Raw genomic sequence first — 19,845 nt, 5'->3', positions numbered from 1 at the left:
AAAAGTAACATCTGGTCATGAGCCCCAGCTCGACACCAAGACAGACAGACCTTACTGACCATCAGTTGCAATGTGACTTTGACTTTGGACGTTTACGGTTCTAGAGTTCTACAGTTCTACAGTTCTAGAATTCTAGTTCAGCGTTGCATTTCAATACAACATTCAAAGTGTTACAGATTTCACTATTGGTATTATTATTCTTCAATTCCCTCAATTCAGGTTCATCTGTGTATACTGCGCAACTGTAATAAATATTATAGAACAGTTCAACAAGTGGTTTGTCTCTTCATATAATGACATCCCACATATATAACTGATTATTTATTTACTAGTTGTTTTGGCAGAACTTCATCATTTACAGCTGTCAGGATTTGACTGTATTGAATGGAGCTCGGCAAATTTTTAACTACTGTACTTCTTACAAATATAAATCACTCCGTCCAATGTGACCTGTAAGTTTATTACTACATGAAAAACTTAACACCCTTATATGTTGCGGTCTCTGCGGACCATCTTCAGAGGGCAAACATCACTACAAACAGGAAACCACCTTCACATAAGTTGTTTAGATGTAAAGTACGTACACTTATATGTTACAGTGCATAGTACACAAAATAGAACATTTCACAAACACAGCAGTTTCCTGGGAATGTAAAGTTTTTAAAAATTATTTAAAATTTCTTGATGCTAATTAAAAATTTTGCATTGTCAGTAATTAAAATTCATAAACCATGCAGGCTCGTGTTCGTCCTCCCATCGTCCCTCTTGTATGGGTCAGATATTGTGCCACCTGTCTATCTTGATGTGGAGGTTCTTTATATCTTCCAGGGTTTGCTCGTGGCTGCTGTGCTGGACGGAGTGATTTATATTTGTAATTGTTAGTGTGACGGACCAGAATGAAACAAAAAAAAAACTGTACTTCTTTTTTCTTATCTATGTCTAGACCAGCAGTGAGATATCTACAAAGTCTTGCCTGATTCATTTTGGCTTCCTGTATTTTATTTTATTAAAACAAAATTTAGTGAATATGCATTACTAAATTTACTTCTCAAAGGTAAACTGACCAGATGAATTTTTATGGTTTAATTTGATAATTGTCAGGATGAATTATAAGAAAAGAAGACAACTGCTTAATCAACCTCTGAATCCCTTCTATTTACCAGCTAAGCAAGTGAAAGAAAAGTTATAAATTACAAAAGTATATTAATTTCATTTCATGCATTAAATCCAGCTGAATATCTGTGTTATATGTGCATTAGTGTTGAGAATTCTAACTTATGTAATAATGTAAAAACTTTATTTTCTTTTTCAGGCCAGCGAAAATTAATGTCAAGCATGACATTCACATTCCATATCCGTCGACTTATGTATGGATTCCTACTAGTGGGATGTTTGTTTATAGTGTTCCAAATTGTACGGCTGCAGCGGGGTGGTGGCTACTTTGATGATGTGGACAGAACATCCAGGCTGTAAGGATCACTCATTATATGCAGTATAGTAGAATGCAGGTTAAATTTAGCTGAAGCATAAGACAAGAAAAGCAAGAATTGTATGATACTCTTTGAGTTAGGAAAGGAGTAGAAGGACATACTGGGTGATTCTGTAACCTAAACTGAGAGCATGAAATGGCTTTCGATATTGAACCACATCCATTGGAATTTCCGTGGAGCACTCAAGGTCTGTCCACTGTTCCAACCTAAGACACTAAGACACCATTGTAGCTTTCCTCTGCTCTCTCAACTCCTGTGTCATGACAGTGCCAGCAGACTGTACAGAGAGGTTCATTCCTTGATTTGTGGCCTCTTACTGCTGGTTTTTAGAATGGGATGCAAGCTGGTAGGTAGCATCTTTCCAATAAAACATACATTGGTGAGGTTGTCAGCTTTATGTGCCAGCCACCCTTTACACTCAAGGAGATTCCCGGTACTCATTTCTGTTAAAGTCTGAGTTGACCCTAGGGCCATAGTGCAGTTGAAGGATAAGTCTATTGAAAACATTCACTGAATGTGTTGGAGGAAAGATTGGATACTGGGGAGAACATTTTGGTCTTAGGGAGTAAATGACAGGAGAATGCAGACAGTTGCGTGAGGATCTTTTCGTTTATACTCAGTGCAAACTACCACTACTTTTAGGTTGATCAAACTAGGAAAATGAGATTGTTGAGACACATAATTGCACAAATGGAGGAATCGAGAAATGTATGCAGAATTTTAGAAACCTCTTGGGAGAACTAGGCATAAATGGGAGGATAATATTAAATTGGATCTTAAAAGACAGTATGTGGACTGGATTCAGCTGGCTCTGTAGTGATGCAAGGTTATGTAAGGACTTGCATTATTACACCAAAGAGTTGAATTAGTATTGGCTGCCACAACTTTTAACATAAGACTGACTTAATTCTATGGATTCAACAGAATTTGCATGTAATACCCCAAGAGACTGTTATACTTGTGGCAGGTAGTGTGAGGTTGAGTTGCCCTTTCAGTATTGTGACATGTTGCGCAACGGAGGACCCCTACCTCCCCAGCGGCACGTGGCGGTAACGTAGTGCTCCCCCCCCTCCACGGTGACATAATGCGCGACGCCCGGTGACGTAAGGAGGCGCGAGGTAACAGCGTTACTAGGCTATACACAAACACGGTGACGCGATACCGCTTCCTACTGTGACGTGGCGGGCGACCCTAGCAACAGCGAACGGAATAAAAGCCGGCTGAGCAGCAAGTGAGAGTCAGTGTGTTATCAACAGTTCTCAAGGCAGCTACCTATGAGTGAGTTCCGAGAGAGTTCCGAGTTAGCCAGCAACCAGTCAGTTGCATTCTGGCATTTGGAGTGTAGTATTTGTGATACTGCAGATAGCAGTAATTGTGAATCTGTAATTTGGGTGATTGTAAGTGCGAATGTGAAATAAAATTCGCTATACCAAATATGGCGTGAAGTTATTTGTCGCGTCATACGCCCAATACGTGACAAGAGATGATTGCGAGCTGTCTGCCAGTTGAGGCTTGCTGGGATTTTTGGTCCATAAATACTTGATCCTACCTAACCTCATCAGAGCATACAACTTCTTGTTTACGCGTAACAAATGTCAAATTTGTACCAACAGTGCTACATAACCTAAAGTAAGTGGTACATTGTCTGATGAAGCTATACATTTTGCATTATGGGAAAAGTAAAGGAATGATGCTGTTTGAAAATTCAGAAAGAAATTATCTGTGCTAGGAACAAGAGGTAGAGCAGGGAGGTTTTGGTCTCTGTTTTTTATTTAATTATAGATGCATTGTAATATATGGATGTAATGAGAAAAGAGTTTTGCTTAGTGAGTGAATGAAGTCTCCCTTTATCCATTTCCAGATTCCCAGGATTGGATAAAAGGGGACAATGACTAAATTTTTATTATCCTACCCCATTACATTTACATTTATTTTCACTTCATGGATCCAATCATCTCCCTGTAGGCCTGGATATAAAACATGTCACACATTACAAATTCATGATGACTACACATCATACATCCTTAGTCCGTGTGATATCTGAAGAGTTTGGTCATTGGCAATATTTATTTTTTTCTTTCCTGTTACAGGGCTGCCCTGTAGGGAGTTGTTTAAGAAACTAGATATACCATTTTATTTTACCATTTTATTCTCAGTATATATTTTCATTATTAATTTTTGTAATTGATAATATCTCCTTATTTAAAACAAATTCAGAGTTATATGATATCAACACCAGAGGTAAAAATAATTTTTACCCTTCACAACCAAGGTTGTCTATCTATAAAAATGGTGTTTATTATATAGGTATAAAGGCATTTAATCACTTACCTCCTTGCATAAAAAAAAGTCTGATAATAAGAATCAATTTAAAAATACTCTAAAAAACTACCTTCTATTGAATTATTTTTATTCACTGAAGGATTTTTTTTAATAGTAATTACTAATTTTAATGTGAATTTTTAAGGTTTTATGTATCATAGGTGCTTTATTTTGGCATAAATATGTTATCATCTACCTTTTGGCATGATGATTTTTTGCAATATTAAATTTAAGATGTTGTTATGTTTAATGTTAAAGTAGGAAGATAAACAGTTTGGTTTATTGTTTGACCTGACCTGTGCTTATTTTCATAGCATGTGTATTTCAGTTACTTGTCTATGACTGGTTCTATGTCCGTCAGGCGTATTTGTAGCCTAGATTGGATCGATGGAATTTTACAATGGAATAATACAAGGGTAGTCACATAAGGGATGGTGACAGTGTCATGAAAGGAGTGAGGAGTAGGACCTGCCCCTTGTGGTCAGTCATGTTTGTCAAGTGATTATTAGCTACTTAAGAATATATCTCTTGTGTGGAGTTAGTGAGTGCGTTATGGTTAGTTTTCTATCTATGTAGTACAGTATTCCATTTTACTCTTTACTTTAGCAGTTAACAGTGATTTGCAAGGGCAAGGAGTTTGCTATTTATTATTTATATTAACATGATATAATTTTGGCTGCTAGGTGTATGGGAGAAAGTTATACATTTTCAAACACTGCCCTCATCAGGTCCCTTTATGTGCTGAGTTGTCAGTGTGGCACTGTTAATGATCTGACATACTTCAAAGTTATATACAGTTTCCTGCAAGATATTTTCAAGCATTTTATTGGTAACACATTGTGCAGCTCTAACATTTTTAACACAACTCATTCACCTTTTCTCAATAAGCAATGTTCCTTACAACCCCCAAGAAGAAATCTAAGTGAGCAAGATGTGAGAATTAGGGGGAACTTAACACTTTGTATATCTCTCCAACAGCCAGGAAACTCCCTATCGAGAAAGGCACAAACATGACTTGAAAAGTGAGGTGTTGCACCATCTAGCTGAAAAACTTTTCCTGCAGGAATGTGAAGCAAAGCAGTGTCCTCTGTCATAGATGGGATCTTTTTGCTAATCACCTTGATTTTGCAAATAAGAAAGGACTATTAATGTTTTTTGTCCCAGCACACCAAACCTTTGATGAACCATGTTCATTTCTAGTAACTTCATGAGAATTTGGACTCCCCTTACATGTCAATTGTGCCTGTTGACTTTTCCGCACATATAAAACTTTGCTTCATCAGAAAACAAAGTCTGTTGAGTTAGATCTTGCCCTCTTCAATGCAGGAAATAATTTCTAAAGCAAACTATTTTCTCAGATCCTAATCTGTATGTGTTGTCTTCAGGACCATCTGAAGCCTGTGAGTACACAGTTATTGTTTCTTATGCACATTTGAGTAAGGCAGGCCTAATTTTATGTAAACTCACTTGACGCATGGATTTGCGAGGGAACATCCAAAATATTTCACTTGTGTGTTGAACATTGTCCTAGGATGCCGTTCTATGTGGAGGCTTGTCCTAGGATGCCGTTCTATGTGGAGGCTAATTTTGTTGATTTAATTTCACATACATAATATATCAAAGGAAATATAAGCTCCCTTAGATGTTTGTAAGAAGGCTGATCTAGAAATAAATGCAGAGGCAAATAATTAGAGATGACTTGCCTTATGTGGGGGTTGCAGTCTTGAAAATTAATACATACATATATCAAAAACATGTAAAACGTATTGAATGTGATCTAAAGGAACATGTCAGAGAGCGGTGCTCTGGTGGGAGACAAGAACATCATTAACTCTTTCACTGCAGTTGTCATGTTTTTGTACAGGTCTGTTCTTTGTCCATTCTGTGGAGGGTGTGAAATAACAAATCTGATACTTAAATGAAGCATTCATACTTATTCTCCAAGAATTATCTAGTAAAAAGTAACACAGTGTCATGTCTTAGGAAGGTAACAAACTGCTTGGCATTTAAACTCAGAACCATTTTTGCGAGATAAATAGTACAGAGTAGATACTGATAAATGCTAGACAGTAGATATTAGTGTTAAAAGTAAGTAATGAAAATATAAAAGAGAAATTCATAAGTTTTATGCTTTAGAAGCTTGCTGGAAAAAATAAATTGGAAGTTTAGTGACAAAAAAAATTGTCACCAACACAGCAAAGGCACCCGGAAGAATAGTTGTTGAAGAAATTATATGTAGTTTGAAAAGTAACCATGCAATAGAGAATTACAAAACAGAAAATTGTTGATTATATGCAAGTATGCATAATTCAGTATGCCTGTTGAAGTGAACATTTTGAGCATCATCAGTGTATCCCATGGAACTTTTGTCATGCAAGCAAATATTTAAAATAGCATTTTAGGTCAGCAGTTAAGAGTTATTAATGAAATTGTAACTGTACAGTGATAGATAGACTTGGAAGGATTCTGACGATGGTGTATAGTGTACTTCTTTTGGCTTATTTTGGGCTTCACCCATCGTTTGGTATGTAAAAGACAAAAGACCACTACGTTTTAGAGACTGGATCTGTCTCTGTCTTCAGGTGGATAGGGAAGGATAAACCTACCCAGTTGGGCCCATTAGAAAGAGCTAGCTCTGAAACATCGTGGTCTTTTGTCTTTTACATACCAGACGATGGGTGAAGTCCAAAATAAGCCAAAAGAAGTACTGTACAGTGATAGTTAATTTTTATTCTCATGTGCCACTTCATATAAACATTGTGGTGAAATGATTTGTGGAGGTCTCCTGTCTCATACATCATCAGAAAAAGCTTCCCTATACAAGAAATTTTGCACACACAGCAAGTAGTTACAAAATATTGTAATGGAAGTCTATAAAAAGATAGTATTGAATTAAGTCAGTAATACGGTTTGGCCTGCAGGTCACACATGGCCTGCCTTTCACTTCTGTGGAACTCCTTTAATTCATAATATTGTACTGCAGCATCCTGTTGCACATCACTTATTGAACAAAAGTCGCTGGTTCGCTGTCTTACATGCAACATGTCCTGCTAAAACTTATTTAAAAGTTTGTTACATACATACAGTGCATCTTTTAACCTTATTTAAAAGCTCTTGTATATTGCACTTTATGTTTTGACCAACATTGGTCATCATCAGGTGTTTAAGAATTGTTCGTGGCAACTGCTGTGCTTCTGTTTAGTGATTCCAATATTTGATGTATAGCCCCATCTATGTGCTCCTGTAATTTGTGGTTCTGGAAGTCTCTTCCTGTTGTGTTGTGTGTCTAGACTATGCTTTAGTTCAGTAAGACTTATTCCTATGTGGGATAAGGGATATTCAGTTTCGGGTAGAGTTGGTGTTTTGACCCTTTTTGTACCCTTTAGTCATTCCTTAAACGAGGAGAAGAGGACCATCAGGTATTGTGTTTGGCAGAAAATGCTGTTGTAGTCAATAAAACCGTTTATTACAGTTTTATGCTAAAGTAGTTATGTCACTTTTTGGATTAGCATACCTTTGTGAGTTCTGTATAAACAAATGTAGAAGGAACATACAAAAAGGACCAAACACACTCATACACATTTTGATAATGCATAACGATAGTTGACAATTTTAATTTTTCACTGTATTAAATGATTACAGAGCATACTGGGTATGAAGTCATAGATGAACTTTTTCATGTATATCAAATTTGAATTATATGTTAAATTAAATATATGAGACTTCTTTATGTAACATTATCCAGCTGTTTTATCTGTCATATTGCTCTGTAATGAAGCCTACTTGGCATAGGACCATAAATGTATGTTTTTGTATATCATAGTCCATCAGTGAAATTGTGATGCAATTTGACATCAAGTATCTCTGTACAGCTTCACTTGGCCATGGTTGTTCATAGCTATATTGACTGATACAAACCCTACTTTACATAAGACTCATAAATAGATTTTTCATGTTGCCCATACAACTTTTCACAGATTTGTTTGTAAATCAGTATTGTGCTTTATTATGCTGTTTGAAATATGAATTTTATAAATAATCTGTTGGAAGTTCTGTGTACTCTATCATGGAGTACTCGTATATGCTTTTGAACATCATTTATATGATGACTGGTCAGCTGATAGCCCATTGGTTTTGCTGAAATTTTTTGTGTAACTATGAAATTGTAAATGGTGGTTTACATGCATTTTGTTTCCATACAAATTTTAAACAGCTGAAGCTGTGTTCACTTCTTTATGTACTGCCCTGGTACAGGGAGGCATTTTGCGTGCCAGTGCTGGGATGCTTCAGTGTTCTTACTAGAGTTTTGTATCCTCATGAGAACAACAGCCCCATATTTGTTATTTCTTTAGAATTAGCATCCTGTAAAGTCGGTCAATGAAGGAAAGAAGGATGAATGATTCAAGACTTCCTGTGCTATTTCGTAGAGTCTTAATGGTCACATGGCTGAATAAGAAGTCATTCTTATGCAGAAGTATCACACCTCTTATTACAGTTCTACTTGACATTTGCATGTGGCTGGCCTAAGAACACGATATGGCAGCTGTAATAGTGGGTGTTGTTTGTGACTTGCTGTTCAAGAAAATCTGTCTTATTAAAACCTTGCCATGCCATTACCTTTTGATATTGCACTTTAAATTTCTCTAATGGTGCCATGGCATGCTAGGCTGCTCACATTATGATGTATTCATAGTTTTGTCACTTTACAGCCTGTTTCAGAAAATAGTACTCTTCTTCCATGTATTGTTTTTGCTGCTCTTTAATACATGGTCAAGCTAGCCTCCTGTCAGTTGAATCCCTTGACATGCAGCATGTACTGAGACATTTCTGAATTTCAAAGGGGACTCATGCTCTGTATACTGCCAACACTGGTATTTATTTCCATGTTTGGCTTATGCTCTTCTGAATTCTCAGTTGCAGAAGCTTAAGTGAAGGTAAATTTGTCTCTGTGATTAAATACATCACAGCATGAAGGCATATGGAGCAATAGAGGTATACAGAATCTCATTTGTTGATTCACAGCCATTTTTTAAATTATCCACCTGTTTGTACAGAGCCCTGCATAAAAGGCATAATTCACAGATTCACTATATGTACTTTATCCTCTGCATAGTTCAAGAAATGCATTATCCAACACTGTCTTGAAGTTAGTTTTTCATCTTTGTGCTGCTCTATAGAGCAGTTGGTGACACTGATGAAACAAATCAAATTTGAAACACATTTTCCACCAAGTGTGTTGATCATTTCTGGACGCTTTCTATTTTAAGTTACTCCAAAACTAAAAGTCATACACAGTCCTTTACAGATTGTTCTTTAAATGAAAACAGTGTGTAGGGCAAGAACTGAATTTTCTGTGGTGTGTGCTAGACTTTTCATTTGTGTGTAACTCTAAAGTAACACATCTTATTTGGTACTTTGTTTCACTTTGGTTGCATTCAAACACAGTGAATACTCCTGTTCATTGACAAGAACAAACATGCAAAGACTAACAGAAATGAACTGTTTGCACCTATTACAGTTACAGATTGTTTATGTTAATGCATGATTAACAACACACTGACTGCCAACCCATTAAGCAGCTATTCAAATAGAATGCTGTAACTTTCAGGTGAATTATTTTACATTTGTACATTATCCACAGTTGGAAATATTTGAGGGGTTGCACAGCACATTCAACACCTTATTAGCATCAGTTTCTGTTTCATTAGATGTATATATGCATTATCTGATTTATTGTCACAGCTGTCCCTGTATTTTTCCACATCTGATCTGTTCATAAAAACTGATTCACTGACCTATACTGTAATTGTTTTGTTATATGTATAGATTAAAATGTTCATTTTTGATGATTCTTCTAACAGGAAGCAGATAAACCTCATGCTCCACTCATCATCAGCAGAGACCTGGAGAAAACTCTCGTGAGTCCTAAAGTTTAACTTTTTTTAGGTGGAGATAAACTGCATGAAACTGTACTGTTGATAACATACCACTATAGTCAATAATTTCGTGGACTGTGGTTTTGTCACACCATAATACAAGATACCCATATACACTTACACATATCCACATCCTCCCTCAAAATAGTTGCCATTGGCAGCTGCGCAAGTCTGCCAATGTTGGTATAGCTGCTGGGAACACTGCAGAAAGATATTTGCATGAAGGTCCCATACAGCTTCCCTTGTGGCAGTGACAATCTTCTCAGCTGACTGAAATCAACGCCCATGTAGCTTTTCTTTCAAGCGGAGGAAGAAAAACAAATCGCATAGTATGAGATCAGGTTAATATGGAGGGTGTGACAAAACGGTGACCTGTTGTTTTGCCAGCTTCTCTTTGACAAGCACAGAATAATGGGCAGGGGCATTGTTGTGTAGCAACAGCCAGTTCTTCCTGCGCCAAAGCTTAGGACCCTTACAACGAATTGAATTGCGTAGATGGCAAAGGATCTTGTAGCGGTGCTTGTTTGCAGTCACCCCTTCTGGGCTGGATTCTTTGTGGACAATTCCAGATGAGTAAAAAAACAGTTCAAGCATTACCTTGCCTTTTGACCTTTCCTGTCATTGTTTCTTCTTTCTTGGCAGTTATGGTGCTTTCCAGGTGGCCGATTGTCACTTCAGTTGCAGATTGTATAGAAAACACTATGTTTCTTCTCCTGTTATGATCCGGTTGAGAAACGTCCCATCTTTGTCAGCACTATCGATCAGGTCACTGCAAATGTTCATGTAATTGTCATAGTCTTGCGTTAGGACATGTGGAACACTTTGCTGTGTAACACGAGACATGTTCAGGTCATCAGACAGAATTTTATGGCAAGTACTGTGGCTAATCCTTGCTGTTTCTGTGATTTCATCTACCATTTGGGGGCGGTTGGCTTCAACATTGCAACTTCTTGGATCTTGAGTTCAGTTCTGACCATTCTTGGCTCATCATCTTTCAAACTGTCTCTCCCCTTTGAAAAACGTTTGTGCCACCTAAACACAGCACTGCAGCCCAAGACTTCTTTGTTGTACACTTGCTCGATCATCTGAAATGTTTTGCTAGCAGTTGCCTAATTTTGGCAGAACTTGATGTTTTCCCGTTGCTCAAACTGCAACATTCTCGATTTCTGCTGCTCGCAGACAACTACCCTTCACAATAGTGACTCTCTTCCTGAATATACCACACATACACAACTTCTTGCTGGGACAAGAGAAGAACGGACATGACACCATCTCGTAGCTCCATGTATCCACTGTAATGCATAACAGCGCCACTATGCAGCCAATCCATGAAATTATTGTCTGTACTATGTAGATATAATGAAAGCTGCACGTAACAAAATTCAGAAAATAAAGTGTTTAGATAACTAATTCACAAGCCAGTACTTACCGAACATATACATTACATTTATAGTAGACTCTGCAGATTATGTATAATAAATGTGTGAAAAAAATGATAACACTGAAGTCTGTTGCAGGTGCATGAAAACTCTTCATAATTTCTGATGTGCATTTGTAATAAGACATCATTTTCACTCTTGGCCATATTCTGCATTTCCAAGTGTGAGTGTTAGAAACCACGGTGAGCAAAGCAGTTCAGAATGGTCTTGGTACTTACTCTTTGCCAACTATTGGCAATAAACTATGCTGCTTGTAAAAGATAAGTCTTTGCATTTACCTCCTTACCTTTTGAAGATCTTGGTAGATTTTCTGGAATCGCTTCAAGGATATAAACTCTTCAATTTTTTTATTCCTATATCCATTGGCTGTACCAAGGATGTGGTGCTGGGAGACAGAAATTCCAATTGGATATTTTTCAGAGAATCTAAATGAAGGTGTTCTGCACAGTTGTTAAGAACCAGTCAAATTTTCCTTGATTTCCATTGTAATTCCACATCCCAACTCAATAGCCATATCTTAAAAGGGTCATATGTCATCCACACATTTTTTAGCATAGTACAGAACTGGGAATATCCATACTAATCCCCTCAAAGCACCAAGGTTTATCCCTTTTCCCAGTAGCCAAGAGCTTCGGTTTATCAGTTCCTGACATGTTTGAACAGCACAACACAGTTACATGACCCATTGCTTTCTTTGAACCAAATAGGGTTGTGTTGTGTTTGAAGCTTAGAGAACCGTCTGGCATGGCACGATATAATAAAGCTGTTTCATGGGCGTTATAGATATCATTTGCACAAAATTTCTGGAGCAGTTTCAGCAGCTGTGTGGATTTCCATTGATCAGCACTGCCCTTCTCACCATGTGCCTTCTTGAATTGTATCCCAAACCTTCATTTCCACAGAAACCATCTGTTGCTTTGAAATCATTATGAACCAGCCTCTTAGCTAACTCCTCTGACACTTGTTTTTGAGTACTGGACCACTGACACATACACCTTTCAGTTATGACAGAGAACCACTGATTGAGGACCTAACATCAGGATCCTTACCTTCATGCTTCTTCTTCTTCTTCTTTTTTTTTGGTGTGGGGGGGGGGAGGGGGTTCCCTGCTGTACAATGCATGTAGTTGTAGATTTTGGCACTCCAGTTATCTCCGCCAGTTGGTGATGACTGGTGTTTGGCAGTTGGTTTTTAATTTTTTCAAGTAAGGGAATTTTGTCAGTGAGTGTTACATCTCTCCTGCACATTTCTGTAGGAATAAGAAACTTTAAACTAAAAAAATTGATGCACACGTCACAGTAGACTGACAAACACAACTGCTGCAAGACTGAGAGCAAATGTAGGTAGGTGTTCATTTATGCTGAGCCAGTGACTCATTGATGATGTAGCAAGCACAAGTGTGCTATGTGACAGCTACCAGTCCAATTAAACAGCACAGTGTCCCAAATAAGCAAAGCAAATTCTGGTTGTTCTCCATTTGTTCTTCAAGATTTGTCCCAGTTAACTAATGGCCCTGTTAACCAGAATCCACTGTACTTGCCCATTTATGTGTACATACAGTTATTTACATTTAATGTCTCTGTTTATTACATTTAAATACAATTAATGAGAAGCAGGGATAACCAGGTTATTAGCTGTTTTCAGTTTGTAGTATCCATTACGTATAACATAAATGGTTGATGCTGTTGTGGGACTTGCACACAATTCTACACAATTTTTTTTGCAATAACTGCTCATAGTTACCTCCTGTGGCTTGTGTGCATGCTTCACAGCAACATTGATGGAGTCCACTGTGCAAACCAGTGTTCTAGGTTTGCCCCTGATGTTTGCTGCAGCTACCAGGATGTGACTGGTCAGGTCATCACAATCTTGCACTTCCACAGCATAAACATTTTCTCTGATATATCAAAAATAAAGTGGATTCATATCAGGAGAATGCAGATGCTGGATCCCCATAGGATCCTTATGCCTGGTTGCTCAGCCAATTATGTACTTGGTGTAAATAGTGGAGAGGGGTGTTGTTCTGAAACCTAATGCCCTTGAAAACATTAAGGGGTTCATTGTCCAGAAGTTAAAGTTGTCCATATGCTTAATCAGTTAAGCACTATGCCATGAAGACATTTGAGGGAGTGGAGGTGCAGTTCCACCATTCTAGATATAGGCAGTAGATGGTGCTGAGTGGTCAGCTTCGTGCCCTAGCTGCTTTATCCCCAGGGAGAGAGTCTCCTGTACCCAGTGGACAGAGGATGGGTGGGTCCCAGAGTCAGTCTGCACGCTGTGGAAAACAGAAAAGTCTTGCAGTGCTGGGAATCGAATCCGGGTCATCCAGTCTATAGCAGGTTGCTGACTTTGTACATTCTGTAATAAAAAGGAAAATCTTTTGAGGAAGTCAGTTTACTGGGTTTCACTGAGACAGTTTGCCGTTATGTGTGGTCAAGTCTGTGATATCAATTTAAATGTTGATGCTAAATCTCTGTTGAAATTTAGAGAATTGTATAGTATGAGGATTTTGTGTGCCTATTCATGTGGCTTGTGTAGCTTGTTTACTCCACTTTTAGTGAATGTTGCCACATCAATCTACAGTACTTGGCATGAAAAGTAATGTTCAATGAAAGTTTTGTTTACAAGCCACTGACAGAACTGGAGGTGAAAGTTATTGTTCCCTCGCTGTAGCTGTTGTACAAATTGTGCATGGAACTGCTCTTGCAGTGTACATCAGACTGCAATCAGAGAGGTGCTTTTTTCTCATACAGTCTGACAGTTGCTAATCAATGAATTTATGTCTACCACTTCATCTTAATTCTGCACATTACATTCACTGTGGTTAGCATGTGCATGCAGCATGAATACTCCTGTTTCCCTCATCTTTCGGTGTGCAATTGCATACACACTTCTTTTGGGTTGCTGCTGTGGTTACTGTTGTCATTACTTTGCTATCAGAAGTAATGTGAGCCATAAGCAAATGCAGAAGTAGTATGAGCTTGTTTTGTGACAGTGAAGACTCCACCACATGGACACATGAAAAGAAATCAATACCAAAAATTTCAGGTTCCATAACTCTGACACAGTGGTAAATTGAACAACTGTTTATTTACATGTTCTGTTGAAAATTACTGCAACTTCCTCCAAAATTTTGACCGGACGAATTTGAATTGCTCTGTGCATATTTGTTTTGTTTCTAAATGTTGCTCTTTAATTTCAGAGCTGGAGGCCAGGCATGTCGACACCCTCATTTGGAGGTGAACAGTCCAGAGATAATGAAGTTCATTAAGTCGGTCCCTCCAATTCAGTGTGGAAATGACACTGACTGGGTGAAAGTTAATGGGAGTACTGTCTTCATCACAGATGAGGCTCGGGCAAGGCATGGCGACATTCAGTGTGCTTTTACAGGTCAGTTCAAATGGAAGGGCATACAGTATCCTCTCATTTAACCTCTATCAGAAATTCAAACTCGTGAGCAGCACCTAGCAGTGTTAAAAGAGTACTGAAATTATACAAAAAGTGGAAGGTACCTTTAAAACTTGAACTACCATGTGAAGTTGGTGTGTTATTAACTGAAGGACGTTGCAAAGTGACTATTTTTTGATACCGCAGTATAATGGAAGTATAAATAAGTTCATGTCTCGTCAACAGAATGCTTTAATTAGTCACACTATAAAGTCCTTCAGAAGTGTGACAAAGATCAAATATGTGAGAGTGACATAACAGATCAAAATTAGATTCAGAAACATAGGAAGGGCAGAGTAAATTTGGGAAATACTCATACTTACTATTATTCACTTCAGAAGCTTTTGCCTTCTCAATTCTTATCTAAGAATGCAATGATTAAAATATGTGGTGCAATCCAAAAGTTCCCGAAATCTATATAAATAAAAATTATTACATCTTACCTAGATCTTATTCTGCACCATCACCTTCAAAGTAGTCCCCTTGGGAGCGCATACACCGATCCCAGCGTTTCTGCCAATTTTCAAATGCATCCTGGAAGTCTTTCTTTGTTAGGGTGTTTAGTACCTTCTGTGTTTCTGCTTGAATTTCCTCAACTGTATCAAATCTTCGCCCCTTCAACTTGATTTTCATCTTGGGGAAGAGAAAGAAGTCGCATGGAGCTAAGTCTGGCGAGTACGGTGGGTGGGGAACAACTGCCATCTTGTTTTTAGCCAAAAATTCCTGCACAACGTAAGCCATATGTGGTCGTGCATTGTCATGGTGGAGTACCCAGTCGTTCGTGCGCGACTTTTCTGGACGTTTTCTCCTCATGTTCTCCGCNCACCTTAGAACATCACGATAGAACTCTTTATTGGCTGTCTGACCAGGAGGGACGAACTCCTTATGAACAGTCCCATCAATACGAGTATCAAAAATACAGATCAACGTGGACTTAATGTTGCTCTTGTTTTTTTTGGCCGAGGTGAAGAAGGGCTCTTCCATTGCAACGATTGCTGCTTGCTTTCAGGGTCGTAGCCATAAACCCAACTTTTGTCACCAGTGACAACCTTCGAAAGAAAGTTTGGATCCTCTTGAAGCTGTTGCTGAAGTTCCCTGCAGACTTCCAAGCGATGCTGCTTCTGTTCATTTTGCAGCAGTCGTGGCACAAACTTCGCCGCAATCCTCCTCATGTTCAGTTCCTCTGACAAAATTCGTTGACATGTACCATAACTTAGTCCCAAGGTGTTACAGAGGTCTTGGATGGTCAGTCCACGATCTTGCAGAATCAGATCCCTAACTTTCGTGACATTTTCTGGTGTTTTGCCTGTTGACGGCTGTCCCGAACGATCGTCATCATCAGTCAATGTTTGGCCATTTTTAAAACGCTTATACCAGTTGTAAGTTTGTGTCTGGCGTAAACTGTTTTCATCAAAAGCTTGCTTCAACATCTGGCGTGTTTCTGCAGCGGTTTTCCCAAATTTGAAACAAAACTTTATACAGACACGCTGCTCTCTCAAGTCAGCCATCGCAAAACCGCAAACTCACGGAAACACAACAATGGAAATACGTTCACCAACAATAAACCCAACCACTCTACTCGACGCCGCTTGCCACACTGATTCAAGAAGGATGTGTGAGGGGATACCTAGCGGTATTTCGATGTACTTATAACCATTCGCACGTAAAATTCAAATTTTGGAAACTTTTGGACTGCACCACGTATACAAAACTGTAATTTCACCTCTTGTTTATATCGTAACACTTGGTGACTAACCCTTGGGGAAGAACATAGTTTGAGGGTGTTTGAAGACAAAGTGCCAAGGAGAATATTTGGATCTGAGAGAGGAATTAACAGGAAGAAGGAGAGAATCGCATGATGATGAACTTCATGATTTGTACTCTTCAACAGATATTACTGGGGTGATGAAGTTGAGGATGATAAGATGTGTGAAGTATATAGCATGCACTGGAAAGTTGAGAAATACATGCAAAATTTTAGCAGAAAGCTGAAGCTAGGGGACAACTGAGAAGACCTAATCATAGATGGAAGGTTACTATTAAATGACTCTTATTGAAATAGGGATGAACATATTGCCACCATCTTCAGGGTCAAAGAGTAAGCCAAATGAGAAACTTGTGGGTTTGCTTGGCACCTGCTTTCATGCTAGTTTCTTGCACAGCATATTTTTTGACCCTGAAGATGGTGGCAATATTTTCCTTCGAAATGTCTTTGGCTTTCAATGCACTACATGGCGTTATATCGTGGAAGATAGAACCCTTCATAACCACTGCTGTGAGAATCTCAAATGTTACATTAATTACATACTTTCAGTTCTGTCACGTGACTCATTGCCTTGTAAACCATCACATCACTGATCACTTAGTGTTTGTTCTTGTCTCTGCAGAGTGAGTTATGATATGTCCTGTAACTTTTAGGCCCTCCAGCTGTGAAATTTGTGCTGTTATCCTCTTTCTTCATGGTAGAAACATGAGTGCTGCAGAAATCCTTTGGGAATTATGTGCAGTTTATGGCCAAAATGTAATGAGTGAAGGAACTCTAAGACAGTGGCATGGAATGTTCAAAGATGGGCAGACAGATGTACATGATAAAGAGCAAGGTGATCGACCATCTGTAGTGGGAGATGATCTTGATCAAAGTGTTCACCACAAAATTTGTGAAAGATGGCGCTTCACAATTTTGGAACTTTCACGTGAATTTTCACAAATTTCATGCACTGTTCCCTACGAGTTTATTACAATTACACTAGGCTATCACAAGTTTTGCGCAAGATGGGTTCTGAAAATGCTCATGGGTGCATACAAAATGCAGAGAATGGCTTTGGCTTTAAATTTCTTAGAGCAATACCACAGAGATGGTGATGCAGTTCTCAGTGACATTGTGCGAGTAACGTATGATGAAACCTGGTTTCATTTGTGAATGTTGAAACCAAAGATCTGTCAAAGTAGTGGATGCACTCATTCACCAAAGAAGATGAAAAAATTCTAACAAATGTTGTGTGCCTGCAGAAAGCTGATGACAGCTGTTTTCTGTGATAGGATGGGAGTGCTGATGGTGGAATTCATGTAACAAGGGATCACAATGTTAGCAGTGTACTGCAAAGCACTAAAATATCTGTGTAGGGTCATTCAGAACAAAAGGCGTGGAATGCTGACATTTGGTGTAGTGCTCCTCCATGACAATGTGCATTCGCATACAGCTTCTCACACTTGAGCACTGCTGGAGCATTTCAGCTGGGAGTTGTTTGACCTTACAGCCCTGACCTCGCTTAAGCGACTACCACCTCATTGCTTGTTTTGTTAACAACTCACCAGAGGTTACTTTTCAAGTAGCCCTTGTATATTCGTGTAATGTATGTTGGTGTCGTCTTGATAAAGGTTAGAGAATGATATGTAAGTAGGCCTATGTTCATGGTAGAACTAGTTATTCACATGTTTCTTGTTCTCTTTTTAAATATCCATATGTCTGTATGGTATTGGTTTGTTTATGAAAAGGTTATATGTGTTTTAATTTATTTCACTATGTAAACATCTTAAACGGGGCACATCAGCTGTTGGTCTATGCTGATGATGTGAATCTACTGGGTGATAATATAGATACCATGAAGAAAAACACACAGACTTTAATTGATGCAAGTAAAGAGGTTTGTCTAGAAGTAAACAGAGAGAAAACTAAGTATATGTTGCTGTTTCGTCACCAAAATGAAGCGCAAAATTATGACATAACGATAGGTAATAGATGTTTTGAAAATGTGACACAGTTCAGATATTTGGAAACAACGTNGCAATTCCATATACAATTATAGAGTGAGCATTGGCAAAATATATCACTTTTAAATCATTAATAGATAGTAACGATTTCAGAGACCTAATGGCAAAGCAAGCAGAATTTAATTTCTTTATTGTTTTAGATATATGTCCTTGCCAAGATAAGGATGGATCCAAAGACCATGAGACCGTGAGAACCGGTAAAAGCAGTCTGTTCTCTTGTTCCTAACGAAATATTATTTTGTCTCAAAACAGATATACTTAGAGTGAATGACCACAGCACACATGATGGAGTTACTACACAGACACACACTGAATACAACCTGGAGGAAAGTGACTTTGTTCGTGTTCTCTGCAAGACAAGTAAAGGAGAAACGTATGTATAATAACTCTCATATGAACCATATTTTGAAAACACACTTTTCTAAGCCTGTGACAGGTTTAGTTTACATCTTTAAACTTGTTTTATAATTGAGGTATAGTCCTATTTTTTTTACTGTGACTTAAACAAGATGTCTGTAATTCCTTGTGATACAGTGATAAAATTGAATCCTTGCAAACACTAAATGCTGTAACATAATTATAACATGAAATCTGGCGTGAGTTTATCTGTCACACATTTATGGGATATAGAATTGAATTTATTGTCACATTTTTGGGAATCGTTCATGTGATTAGATTGTCTGTTTCAGTGTATTTAATAATGCCATGCAATTACAACATAATATTATTTCTCTTACAAAGAACAAACATATTTCAGCTTTTAAAAGGCCATCGTTAGGAGTACACCTTCATAACTGATACCTAACATAGTTGCTCAAGGTTTTTGTTATTGATCTGTCATCTTGAAATTCTTTTACAATTAATAAAAGTAATTTTAAGCAATAAAAAAAAAACTCCATAGCCTGTAGTCCACAAGCGAACTATACTGACCAAGTGACTGCCACTTGTCAGCGAAGTTAGTTACAACTTTTGTGGATACAAGGTGACGTGTGGTCAACGCAATGGATCCCCATGGCCGTTAATCTCTGTTTTCTAGACTGGAGCCGCTATTTCCTTGAAATAGCTCCTCAGTTATCCTCACAAGGCTGAGTGGACCCTGTTTCAGACCTACTACTTCTCAGAAAATCTGATAGTGCCGGGAATCGCACCCAGGACCTCTGGAACACAGAGGCGGTCATAAAAGTCACTTTTATAATGAGTCAATATTGCTTTTCAGTGTATAATTTTTACACATTAGATCGAGATTAAGGGAATTATGGCTGCATAATATTGAGAAATATCTGTGTTATATGAGGTAAAAGTGCAGTTTCCTTCCTTTCCACATATGAGTATGGGGGTGAGCCATAAAACTGGCCCTAGCACTGCGACCTTCAATGGTCTATTGTGCTTCCCCTTTGGATTAATCCTTTTTTAATCCTACACTTTGAATGAAATGTAGGA

At 38.2% G+C, this 19,845-nt stretch overlaps 1 protein-coding gene across 2 annotated transcripts in view; it reads left to right on the top strand.

Annotated features, from left to right (window-relative positions):
- LOC111863196 overlaps window positions 1-19,845 on the top strand; it is a 324,239-nt gene that overhangs the window by 282,584 nt on the left and 21,810 nt on the right. For both annotated transcript variants that reach the window (XM_023849281.2, XM_023849282.2), the window contains 4 exons: window positions 1,313-1,469; window positions 9,674-9,730; window positions 14,390-14,577; window positions 18,658-18,778. In XM_023849281.2, the coding sequence (XP_023705049.1) occupies window positions 1,313-1,469; window positions 9,674-9,730; window positions 14,390-14,577; window positions 18,658-18,778 (523 nt within the window). The remainder of the gene's footprint in view (window positions 1-1,312; window positions 1,470-9,673; window positions 9,731-14,389; window positions 14,578-18,657; window positions 18,779-19,845) is intronic.

This window comes from Cryptotermes secundus, unplaced genomic scaffold, assembly GCF_002891405.2.
Source record: "Cryptotermes secundus unplaced genomic scaffold, Csec_1.0 scaffold517, whole genome shotgun sequence".
Lineage (NCBI taxonomy): Eukaryota > Metazoa > Arthropoda > Insecta > Blattodea > Kalotermitidae > Cryptotermes > Cryptotermes secundus.
The sequence above is the reverse complement of the archived record's forward strand: the minus strand, read 5'-3'. Positions and strand labels throughout refer to the sequence as shown.